This window comes from Rhinatrema bivittatum, chromosome 8 (assembly GCF_901001135.1).
Source record: "Rhinatrema bivittatum chromosome 8, aRhiBiv1.1, whole genome shotgun sequence".
Taxonomy (NCBI): Eukaryota; Metazoa; Chordata; class Amphibia; order Gymnophiona; family Rhinatrematidae; genus Rhinatrema; species Rhinatrema bivittatum.
In genome coordinates this window covers 91,202,957-91,215,784 of record NC_042622.1, presented here as the reverse complement: position 1 = coordinate 91,215,784, position 12,828 = coordinate 91,202,957, and the positions used below count along the sequence as shown (strand labels likewise).

Sequence of the window (12,828 nt, the reverse complement as noted above, 5' to 3'; positions counted from 1 at the left end):
CTCGCTTCTACAATCACAGGAGAGATCTGTGGTCCCTGGAAATAGACATTCTCTTACAGGTCTGGCTGGAAGACAAATTGCTAATTGCATTTCCTCCTTGGCCCTTGCTGGGCAGGTTAATTCGCAAGATCAAATGCTAGTACTCCTAGTGGCGCCAGACTGGCCCAGTCGTCCATGGTATGCAGATTTGCAACAACTCCTGGTGGAGCCCCCCTTTAGTCTTCCACCGCACATGGATCTGCTTCAGCAGGGACCAGTTCTTCATGAGGATCAGATGCGATTCTGTCTTATGGTTTGGCCCGCTAACTTCATGGAGTGCCCCCTAGTCCTTCTATTATCCGAAAGAGTAAATAACTGATTCACATTTTCCCGTTCTAGACCTCTCATTATTTTAAAGACTTCTATCATATCCCCCCTCAGCCATCTCTTCTCCAAGCTGAACAGCCCTAACCTCTTTAGCCTTTCCTCATAGGGGAGCTGTTCCATCCCCTTTATCATTTGGTCGCCCTTCTCTGTACCTTCTCCATCACAATTATATCTTTTTTGAGTTGTAGCAACCAGAATTGTACACAGTATTCAAGGTGCAGTTTCACCATGGAGTGATAAAGAGGATACTGACAGGCTGGGGTCATTGCAGGGTTATATTTACTGTGACGTCAGCTTGCTCTGTCTCCATCTGCTGGCAGGGGAGCATAAACCCACTGGTCCTGAGTCCATTTGTCTATACTAAGGAAAACAAAATTATCAGATAAGTAATTTCTCTATTAATCCCCACCCTACCAGCCTCCCAGGCATCATCAAGTAGCATACTGGCTCCAGAAGAAAAACTGAGATCCTTCCTTCAGTCTTTAAGCATCAAAATGATCTCTATCATGCAGAACCGCAAAAGATGGACAATCCAGCACTATAGAGACATTGCAGGCCTCAGAAAGGGCAATGGCAGAGAAACCTGGATTTTTGGTTTCATGAATTGTCTCATATATCTCCAGCAATAGCTGACATGCCATGCACTGGCAAGAGCATCCACTGTTCACATGGCAAGAGGTATTTGCCATGCATGAAAGGGAAATGCAATTACTGTACCAGTTCTTCTTGTGCCTACTGATATAGCAGCAAGATCCTCTACCTCTTGATCTGGTCTTGCCGCTTCTCTTGACTTTTAACATGAAGTCAGAAAGTAATGACTAGGTTGGCATATGGTAGGACAGGGCAGACCAGGCTCCAGTTGCACCCAGGATGTATTAATACACTCTCAACGTTTATTATGTTGTCCCATATTCTTAAATAAATATTGTATCCTGTACACCCATGTTTGTGAGGAGAGGAGTGCAGTTCCTGGTGTCTGTAAGCAGATAGTATTTTGTTCTTCATCTATATGCAGAGGGTAGCTTGATTTTGGTTTTATGTTTTTGATAGTTTACATTTTGTTTTCAAATGTTTTGATTTTATGTTAGGATTTTATGTGATATTTATCTTTAATTTATTATGAATGTTTTATTGTACACCACTTGGAAATGTTGACAAGTGGTAGAGAAATTTTATAAATAAATACAATTTTTCATTCAGATACTCCCAGGGCAATTGTCAGATGTTCTTACGTGGGTAAAATCACCCTCTCAGATACTAATAAAATCTCCCACTCAAAGCAGTCCATTTTAGTGCATGCTGTGTGCTATAGGCCCTGATCTCTGCTTACCTCAACATGTAACATTGCCCCAGTGTGGGCATGCCTAGCCCTGGGTTAGAAAGTGCAGAGCATGACAGCCTGTCCCGCATATATGTAGCAAGCTACTATAAACCAGGTTCCTGCCCCCACAAGCTTATCATGTGTTGGAGTCTTACAATGTGGCCCGAGCTCTGGATCTGTGTGATGTGTTTGGACCTGCCAAAAAGGGTTTTTCAACCCTGCAAAGACTGCAAGCCACCACAGCCAAGGTGAAGGAATATAAAAATACATGAAAACCACTGTGTGCTCTTCTGTGAATGACAAATGTTCTGCAAGAATCAGCTTCCAGCACTCACAGTGTTAACAAGTTGGGAAAAGGACTGTACTGTTAACATGCCCAGAGAACAGCATTACATAGCCAGCAGAGGAGTAAGCCAAAGGATTACTAGGAGACCATTTAAGGAAGAAAAGGCACAAATTGGCTGGCTCTGTCTGTGTGAGAGGGGTGGAGACAGCCAGGAGTTGGAGCCAGAAGCCAGGAAGAGAGGAGTGTTTCTGGCAGCCCTGCAATCATTTCTTCTCCTGAAGAGCTAATTATCGAGAGGGAGAGACAGAAGTCTACACTCTGAAGAAATAGAGAGACAGACAACTGTTCTTGCTTCATAGCCAAGCTACATGTAAAATCCCAACAAGGGACAGAGGAGCTAGGAGCTGAGAGACTTCCTTTCCAGAGATATCCAGGCCCTGGAGCACATGGATGATTCACCCTCCTATGAGACTGAGTTAAGTAGTTTAAACTTTGCACAGAGAGTATCTTAGCAGAGGAGGGAGAATGTTTGTTTGTTTCCTTGCCTTCTATCCCCAAGTTCAGTATCTCATCAAACCTGCTTCAGCTTTTCAGCCAAAGTCATGCATAAACCCTTGCTAGAAAGTAAAACTGGTGGACCATGGTCTTTCTGTAAGAGACTGAAACTAAGCCAACTTTCTGTTTAGTACCAAATAAACCATTTGGGAAAGCTCCCCAGGAGAGAGAGAGACCTTGCACACACTGCAGTGCTCATCTGTGTGGTGTGTCATCTAGCCAGCTCCACCATCAAGAGGGACTTCTTCATTTTCTTGATTGTTTGTTTTTTTCCAAACAATATTGTGTTTGGATCAGTGTGCATCCTTTACAAACTGGTGACATTGGGGTGGATCTGTACCCCCCCCCCTTTTTTTTTTGAGTACTCAGGGGTAAAGACAAATTTTGAAAGTTGTGTACTTCACTGCCTCCCCCCCCCCCTCCCCCCCCTTTCTATGTTAGTGTTCCCTATTTGTGTTACTATCCATATGAGCATGTTGGTTGCCCGGGCTAACAGGCCATACCCAGTGTTATTTTTGCATTACTTGATATAAAATTAAAAACCTGCAAGTTTATATTATACTTCTACTGTACTTTTCCCATTTAATGTTTCATTTGGATTTTCTGTCTACTTACATAATACCAGTAAAAGGGTTAATTCCTGTTTTATTCTAGGGTGATGATTTTATCTGGTCTGTGATGCCACAAGTAATTAGTTGTTTGGAAAGAGCACAGAATTGTGGTATCGGGGTGACTGGAGACCCTGTCTCATCCCCTAATAAACCCAAAGATAAATCATATTAGTAAATATAATTTCTAATGTGGCATTCCCCACCCTAAGCATAGGGGTAATTCATAGTCCAAACCAAGGTGGTGGTGGTAGGGGGCCGCATATATATATATATAACTAGACCAGTGGCATGTCTCTCTCCTCATTAGATCGGGATGCAAGCAACCTTTCTTTTACTTTGTGTTTTTTTGATCTAGCAATTTTCTTTTGTACTTTGGGCTTCCAGCTCAATCAGAACCAGCCTTTGCTTGGGCTACAGTGGCATAGTCCCTCAGCCACAATTACATGAGGATTGTCTCCCTATCTTATATCCTTCCCCAACTTGCCCAGTCTGGTCATTGCAGTGACAGTCCTCGGCTAGAGGCCATGGACTCGTGAGCCCCAAATCTGGTCACAGGTTGTCCCTCCAGCACCTAGAGGCTGTGAATGCCTCTGCAGCAGAAGACCTGAGCCAGGAATTGAGCCCAGGTCTGCCACATATTTTGTGGTGATTAGAACTCAAGGAATCTGATCCTCAAGATAATGCAGCCTCCGTAATACACTCTTTCACTTTCTAAATTACAAAAGACATTGAAACTGAACTGTAGGCAGGATCCTGGGTTTCCAGCCATGATCCATTACTTTTTATTTGCTCCTTTCCATACTGCATCATCCACCTTTGGCTTTGACAATTCTCCTGTTGGTGTATATATTTCTTTTCCCACCCTGTCGCGGCAAATAATGCAATATGTACCCAGCAGGGAGGAAAAGTTGGACTTTTCATCTGATAAGTGTCATATCATCCATGGTGATGCCGAGGACACCCCTGTGAACTACCTCTTGCCATTAAAATCTTGATGACTGCTCACTAGCAGTCTCTTACACCTTGCTCCACCCACCACCAAGCCCTCTCACTAGCACTCTTACACCTTGCTCCACCCACCACCAAGCCCTCTCACTAGCACTCTTACACCTTGCTCCACCCACCACCAAGCCCTCTCACTAGCACTCTTACACCTTGCTCCACCCACCACCAAGCCCTCTCACTAGCACTCTTACACCTTGCTCCACCCACCACCAAGCTCTCTCACTAGCACTCTTACACCTTGCTCCACCCACCACCAAGCCCTCTCACTAGCACTCTTACACCTTGCTCCACCCACCACCAAGCCCTCTCACTAGCACTCTTACACCTTGCTCCACCCACCACCAAGCCCTCTCACTAGCACTCTTACACCTTGCTCCACCCACCACCAAGCCCTCTCACTAGCACTCTTACACCTTGCTCCACCCACCACCAAGCCCTCTCACTAGCACTCTTACACCTTGCTCCACCCACCACCAAGCCCTCAGGAGATGGTTTTCTTTGAGTAATAGGGGCAGTGTGGAGCTGGTGTTGAAGCCAGGGTTTTCTCAGAGTTTCCCAAGCAGTGCTTGGGTGGCTTGTGCTGCTGCCAAGGCTATAGTGACAGCTGCTATTTGCTTGTCTCCTCAGCCGTGCCTTGCTACAGGAGCTGTTGGACGCGGATCTGAGTAACGAGGCCTTCCCATTCTCTACACATAAGCTGGTGAAAGCAGCAGGACACACGGTAAGATGCCAGCCATAAGTAGGTGTTGCTTTCTGCTTTTATTCTGAGGTAGTTTGGTGAAGCCACGTCTTATTGATTGTGATAGTAAAAGGCTGGCATGGCCTGGGAACTGGATTTGTGCCACCCTAAGGTGCAGGTCTCTTTTACCTCCTGCTCAGAATAGGAGAAATCTCTTTTTCAGTCATCAGTCTGTCATTTTGTTTGCAGATCCTGGTAATTTAAAATTATTATTTATTTTTTTTGGCATTGTCTTCTAATCTTCCTGGCACATCTCTTTTGATGCACTTTCTTCTGGAGAAAGGGAGTGGTTTGGGAGGGTTTGTCACGCAAAAACACAGCAGAGTATTGGGGTTTGTATCACACTCTTTCATGAAGACTGATGCCCTCATTTTAGGGCTAATTTTCAAAGCCATATTTGCACATTAAAACTGGTTTTCTGCGCATAAATGGCCGTTACAAAATCAGCCGGGATTCTCTTTAAGTAAAAGTAGTTGCGGAATCTGTTTTGTATCATCCTTTGCCAGGAGCGAGGTACACAGTTCCCCGGCGCTTCCAACACTGCTCTGTCAGAAGCTATGCTGAAAGCATAAGCTACCCTGATATCAAGGGGTTCAGGGGAAATCCGGGAGGGGGGGCAGTGCTGGGAGGCCCAATTTTTTTATTATTTAAAAGAACTGGGGAAAAGGGGGGGGCCCTACACTGAAAGTCCCAGGACCTTAATTACACATTTAGGGGCAGATTTTAAAAGCCCCGGCGCGCCTAAGTTGCATAGGCCGCTGGCATGCGTAAAGCCCTGGGACGCGCGTAAGTCCCAGGGCTTTGCATGGGGGGGGGGGGGGGCGTGTCGGGGGTGGCGCGGCATTCGGGGGACGTTCCGGGGGCATGGCCGAGGCCTCCGAACCAGCTTCCGGGCCGGGGAATGGCGCGCCTCAGGCAGGCGTAACTTTCTTAACAAAGGTAGGGGGGGGATTTAGTTAGGGCTGGGGGATGGGTTAGGTAGGGGAAGGGAGGGGAAGGTGGGGGGGGGGGCCGGAAAGAAAGTTCCCTCCGAGGCCGCTCTGATTTCGGAGCGGCCTCGGAGGGAACGGAGGCAGGCTGCTCGGCGCGCGCAGGTTGTACAATTGTGCACCCCCCCTGCGCGCGCCGACCCTGGATTTTATAACATGCGCACGCGGCAGCGTGCGCATGTTATAAAATCGCGCATAGATTTGTTCGGGCAAGGTTGCGAGAACAAATCTATGCCCGCGCATCATTTTAAAAATCTACCCCTTGGAGGTCACGTGATGCAGTGAGCCCAGCGAGACGCTTTTCTCTCGCGGCTCCGGGTGCTGGCCCACCAAAACCTAAATAACTTACCTGAAACCGCACCGGACCTAAATGAGGGGAAAGTTGGGAGGTGGGGGATACACGGGCTGATGGAGCCATTTGAAATTTTGTGGGAGAAGGAGGGGTTTGTGCCACAGACCTTTTTACATTTTTTTTTTTTAATTAAAAAGAGTGCTACTTATCCAGATATTTTTTGAAGATATCTGGATAAGTGGCAAGTAATCCAGCCACAGTTTAAAATTGGCTAAGTTAGCCAGATAACTTAACTCCTTCCCCAAACACCCCCAATGCCTCCCTAGAGAAGAGAACTAAGAGGAGTCTTCCAGAATATGTGTTTACCTCAATATCGGTCTGTTCGAAGAAAGAACATCTCCTGGGCCACTGTTAATCTACTTAAACTTGAAAAAAAAAAAAAAGCCTGTTGTAACTAATTTAGGTGGGTTTGCAGTTGGGAGGGAAAGGAGTTATTTCAGGGTGCAGCTTATGTTTGTGCGCTATAAGGACAGCTTCATTTTAACTTTTTAGGTACCAACGTTCCTCAAGTGGAACATTTTTTCATATACTTTTAATTACTTGCAAATTTTTTTACATCATATTCATACCATATTTGGGTCTAGTTAACTTAAGATATGTAAAAAGGGGCAGCAGGAAATAACTCCTTCAATGAGCAGGATAGTAGAATATTTAGTCTCAGTTCTAACATATTATGACAGAGCCATGAAATGTCAATGTTTCCAGTCCCCTAGCCTAGATCTTGCCTTGCCTCATGAGCGGGGAGTGGGATGTGCATGTGAATTTGATGAATTATTTTTTTATAAAGCTAATGTTCACCAGCCTCAGCTCCAAGAATCCATTCTGCTTTTTCTGTTATGCCTGAGCCTGGTTCCCTCCTATATTTGAGTCTGGCAGAGATTAAATGGTAGCGATTGGGTCCCAGTTAGGGGTCTTTAATGTGGAGTTTTACGTGGGTTTGTACTTTCCACCCTCCATGGGCATTCATGCAGGGAGGTTTGTACTGAAGATCAGTGCTCTGAATGGTGTTAGCTGCTTTACTTTTTTGGATTTATTTTAGCTCTTTTTATTTCAGCCTCTGAATTGGAGTTCTGAGGGGGTGGGACGGGGCATTTAGTTCTGCCAGTAAGAACAAAAGTCCAAGGTGCTATAATTAAACTGAGGGAAATTTTGATTAAAAAAAAAGAGCATTTGTGAGAATGAATAGCAAGGTCTATGACATTCGGATGTGCCAGCTCTGGTCCTTTCAGGCAATGCTATCTGATACTGGACCATCCAAAACAAATTCAGTTTTATCGGTGCAGTGTGCGCTGCTTTGGTAAATCAAACCCTTTTTCAGTGTTATCGGTGCAGTGGACCCTTTAGCATGACACTTACCTGCAGTATCAGGGCTGCTCTGGTGGTGGTGTTTAAACAAGCCACCCTGGCAGTGATGTAGTGGTATAGACTCCGTTAGCACTGGAGGCCCTGGCTTCACTTGTTCTCTGGTACCAGCTCTCTGTGTGTGAGGGCTGATTTATTTAACCACATGACAGCTCTTTTGTACTCTCCTTTCTGTTTCTTTCCCTTCCAAGCTAATAACATGGATTGCCTAGAAATCTGAAATCAAATCTGCTACCCTCTTTCCATAACAAAAGCAGCCTTTACAGAGAATGTTAATGTGTGCTGGACCTGCCTAACTGCTGATAGCAGAAAAGGCTGGAGTCCCTTGGTAATGAATTTCCCTAGTATCATCGGCAAGGTAGGGCTGCATCTGGGGACATAGGTGTTAGATTAAGGATGGGAGTTTGTAAGAACGAAAGAGGAACAAGGCCTAGAATAGTCTGCCAGAGGAGGAGGAGGTGGAGACCAGCAGTGCCACAGAATTTTAACATGGCTGGGACAGGCACAGAGAGCAGTGCTAAAAACAGAGTTGAGAAGGTCAACTAAAAAACATGGCAGGGGACTGGGATCAGGGGAAGAGAGCAGAGGGCAGGGACTGGTGTTGATTTAAGCCTGGGAATTTATTTGCTCATTGACCCAAAGCGTTAAGAAAAAAAAATCAGAGAGGAAGACAACTTGGGTCCCCTGGATGGGCTAATTGGTATTTATTTACTGTCATTTTCTATGACTTGGGTGTAGTACCCAGATGTGCATTAAAATTGGAGGAGGAAAAGTACATGCGCAGGCAGCATTTTCAGATCTTCATCTGTGCTTTTCCAGCCAAAATCTAAATGCTGAAAGAGCAGATGCAAGTGACCCCCACATGCTTTGTACCCACAGCAAATTTCCAAACAAAAGCACATTCAGTCTTTACCCCAGTTTGGAGAGTTTGAACACTACCTTCATGATGTCCAGAGTGACAGGGTGCCAAAAAGCTGTACTTAATTTCATTTTATATCATCAAGATACTATGCAGACAAGTTCACAGTTACAGGATTTTTCTCTCTTCCCCCCCCCCCCCCCCCCCCCGTTTATCTTTATTCCTGAATTCTTTATTCTTTCTTGCTGTACGCATGAGTCCTTTCCCCGCCCAGCCTCATGCTGGAACCCAACAGATATTGCTGAGGACTGTGTGAGTGTCATGCCAATTGTGAAGCATTATTAGCTATAGGCTACACCAGAGGCAAAAACTCATTTTGGTAGCCAGCTTAAAAGCCAACATATTCATAGTTCCAAATGATTCAACTCAACTGCCTAGGAGAGACTGCTGAGCATGCTGATGAACTGTGAAGGTGGAAAAAGTGGGGAAAAAGTCATGCTCATTGGTGAATTTCTAAAAGAATAAGACATCGGGCCAGGGCCAGCAGTAGCCTCCGCCTTCTACTCTGTCTGCAATGGGAAGAGGAAGTAATTTGCTGCTGTTTTTAAGAGTTTCCAGGTCAATAACCTGGCGGAGAATAGGCTCTGGTTGCACTCTCCCTGCAGTTAGAAGATTTATTCTCCTCCCTTTCTCTCAATTTTTCTTTTTAGTAACAGTAATATTTTGTTTTCACCCACTATAAAATCATAAAGAGGTAGGACCTCTCCACCTGTTTCCAGATAATACTGATCTGGAAATATGGAGAGAAGGAGGAGGAGATTGAAGCATTAATTAAAATACATGAGAGAGGGAAATAGGACTGAAGATGCAAGGACTGACATTTAGAGTACTGGTATACTAAATCATATTTCACCAGTCACTTGTACTCCTATTGATTGTTATTGCTGTGATGGGGGTATGTAAAACACTGGTGTGGCCTTTTGATTTTAAGCACTAGATAATTCCTTCTCTTGCATTACGGTTTGCTATAGAGAGGTCTGACAAGGCATCAAGCTCATGCGGGTCCTGCCTTGTTGTTAACAGGTTCGTGCCATTAGGCTCTCATTTGTAGGCGAAATGGGTTGGGAGCTGCACATACCCAGGGAGGCCTGTGTGCCTGTGTACCAGGCAGTGATGAAAGCGGGCACAAAGCATGGCATCACCAATGCTGGTTACCGAGCTATTGATTCTCTCAGCATTGAGAAAGGTAAGGATCTGTTGAATCTGCTTCTGGCGGGCTTTATATTTTAAAGGATATTTGTGCTGGTGAAGGTTGAGGAGCAGGGTACAGTAGAATCTCTTCCTATCCTGTAATTCTATAGTATCCAAATTAAGTCAGTCCCTGTATTGTCTTTATTTTTTGTCCTACTAGTGTATGGTTTCTAGTGTACTGTGGCCACCTGGTTACTGGGACATTTTAGGGCAGAGATGGTTTTCTAACTTTCTATCCCAAATCATCCTGGGATTTATAATCATGCTTTCCTTCTTGAGCAATTTGGATTGCTGTACAAATCCCAGAGCTATTTGAATTTTAAAAATAAATACAAACTATAGAATGGGATGATACTATCTACTATCTAGTGAACATGGATCCCTCTGGTCAGCTGCCCTACGGTGATATGGACCAGTCCTGATTGTTCCTCTGTTCTAGACTCTCCCTGTCAAGTCCTTGCACCTCCAGCTTGATTTTTCTGGCACATTTCAGAGGAAGTGGTGTATGAAAGCCTGTACTGCCAGAAGAATTTTCAATGAAAGCTAAGGATTTGGGGCCCCAACCATTCATAATGGGGAACATGTTCAGTGTGCATGAACATTTCTACCAGATCAGCTACTCTGGAGAGAGTATTAACCCCTGAAGCAGGAGATGCAGCAAAAACCAGACTGAGTTTTCTCATTTTAGTTCTGGGAGCTTATCATCCCTATTAAAATGATGTGGTGTTGACATTTCCCAGATGAGAGAAAATCCTATGTCTCCAAGCAATTTTCTTTGTGTGATTTTTTTTTTTTTCATGTGACATATTAAAAGTGTCAGGTGTTGTGGTTTTTACATTTTTTTAAAGCTAAAATTCTCCTGCTTTTAAAGAAGTTTTTGACATGGTAATTTCCCTTCCTTTGGGCTGTTCGCCTTTCTATGGATTTATGAAGCAGTTTCCCTCATGTTCTTCATTCTTGAGGACATCAACTCCCTGTTTGCCACTGCTCTGGGCTTGGGTAGCCTCTTTTTTTTTATCTTCCTGTTTTGTAAATAGACGCAGGATGCTTTTCATAACCTGTAATATTACATAAAGCTGGAGCCCCACCAGCACGGATTCCTGAATGGTTCATTTATGTAGAGGGCAGAGGGGGATGTATCCAGTACACAATGCCATGAACAACTGTAACCAATCTCCAGCACATCAGCAGTAGAAGTGAGGTCTTTTATGGTGTAAGAGATGTCCTCATGCTCTGGTTTGGTTAAAGGTTCAGGAAGGAAATCTTGGCATATCTGTCTTCCCCAGCCTATGCCTGATGATGTTTTAAACCATAAGCAGCATCGTTCTACAGCACACAAGCTTATTTTGCACAGAGGGAATCTGCACTCCACTTCCTGCTGTTTTACACTTGGGTATTTATTCAGGAGCAGATCTTTGAGACTTGGAGCATTTTGTCCCATTTGTCACTCATCACACAAACTTTGAACTGATTTGATTTTATGATCACATGTGTCAGGTTTCTGCTTACAGGCTGTGGGGGACGGACATTTAATGGAATACAGTTGTTGGAGTTGAGGTGTGTTGATTCTTTATTTTTTTCTCTGTAGGGTACAGGCACTGGCATGCAGACCTTCGCCCTGATGATACGCCCCTAGAAGCAGGACTGGCCTTCACTTGTAAACTTAAGACTAGCACCCCCTTCCTGGGGCGGGAAGCTCTGGAGAAGCAGAAGGCAGAGGGAGTCCATAAACGTCTAGTTGGATTCACCATTGAGGAGTAAGCAGGTCTAACTTATTCGAATAACATAATCGAATATCCAGCTAATTATTTAGCCATATAAGTGACTTATGTGGCTACATGATTGCCACTGAACGTAGTCTGATATTCAGTGACTGCCATGTAGCTGGATAACTCGCTGCTTATTTGGATATGTACCATTGAATACCTGCCTCCAAATAGTTGCCATCTGCATAAGGACGTTAGTTTTTGATTTTTATTTTATGTTTCCTGGAAATTTCAATGTTATAACAAAAACAATAAATCAATGGAAAAGTGACATTCCACTTATTTTTCTCCTGTGTGTGATAACAGTCATTTTTCCACTATTCAAGAACAGCCAGTCATTAATAGTGGTCAAACACAAAGCAATTCTTAATAAAGTCTCCTGAAAAGTAGAAGTGATTGGGAAATAAAGAGAATGTCATCTGCATATATTTCATAATCTACTTCCAGCCTATCTGAAACTTGCCAAATTGGAGCAATATAAATATTGAATAAAACCGCCAAGAGTGCTGAGCCCTGTGGAACTCCTGAACGTAGTTTTTGAGGTGATGACTTTACATGCTTTCTCCTGTGGGAAATTTTGAGGGCAGGTTCTGAGAGCAGGGGGAATGAATGCAGGCAGATTGGTTGCATCTCATCCTTTCCAAAATAGAAATGGGGATCCCTGGACAAGAAGATATAAAGAGTCTGATTTGGCAGAAAATAGTGTGTTGTGCTATGCAGGCAGGGAGGGAGGGAGGGAGGGAGTGGTGTGCAGGGAAGGTGAACTGCTCTTAAGCTCCTGCTTCTACTCTTTGCCCTGCAGAAAGGTGCCGATGTTTGGACTAGAGGCTATCTGGCGGAATGGTCAGCCAGTCGGTCACATTCGTCGGGCAGACTATGGATTCTCCATTGGTAAAACCATTGCATACGGGTACTTGAGGAGCCCCGGCGGAAGCCCTGTGAGTATTGGCAATGCATTATCTGCTCACTACTGCTCCCCATGAGCTCCGAACCATCTTTCAAAATTTATTTTGAGTTAAAAAAAAAAAATAGAAGGATAAAAATGTATCTTTGAAAAGTCCCCTCAGGTTTTTCTTTCTCTTTTTTTTTTTTTTTCTATTTTGAAAGATGTAAACAACAAATGACAGTTTTCCGGCACAGCACGCCTAGGGGTGACAGAATGTGTTGGTGACGCATGCTGTGAAATCTGATTTACCAGTGTGGATACATGGATTGTCATCCTCTGTCACATCCTGTCTCACTCATCAGCCACCCTGCTCAGGACTATCCTTACTGCTAGTGAGATGAGAGAGTGTAAATTTACCCCAGTGTCTAGCCATGTGCAGCTCACCCTCTCTCTCTCCCTAAGCTTTGGGTAGGGAGCTGC

General features: G+C 44.4%; 1 protein-coding gene across 5 annotated transcripts in view; it reads left to right on the top strand.

The window, feature by feature from the left end:
- The window catches only part of SARDH (sarcosine dehydrogenase), a 119,225-nt gene that overhangs the window by 95,942 nt on the left and 10,455 nt on the right, over positions 1-12,828 (top strand). For 2 of the 5 annotated variants that reach the window (XM_029611035.1, XM_029611034.1), the window contains exons 17-20: positions 4,772-4,865; positions 9,529-9,691; positions 11,285-11,453; positions 12,265-12,400. In XM_029611035.1, the coding sequence (XP_029466895.1) occupies positions 4,772-4,865; positions 9,529-9,691; positions 11,285-11,453; positions 12,265-12,400 (562 nt within the window). Of the gene's footprint in view, positions 1-4,771; positions 4,866-9,528; positions 9,692-11,284; positions 11,454-11,909; positions 12,005-12,264; positions 12,403-12,828 lie in introns of those variants that run through there. The other 3 variants (XR_003858071.1, XR_003858072.1, XR_003858073.1) reach the window with 3 other exon arrangements.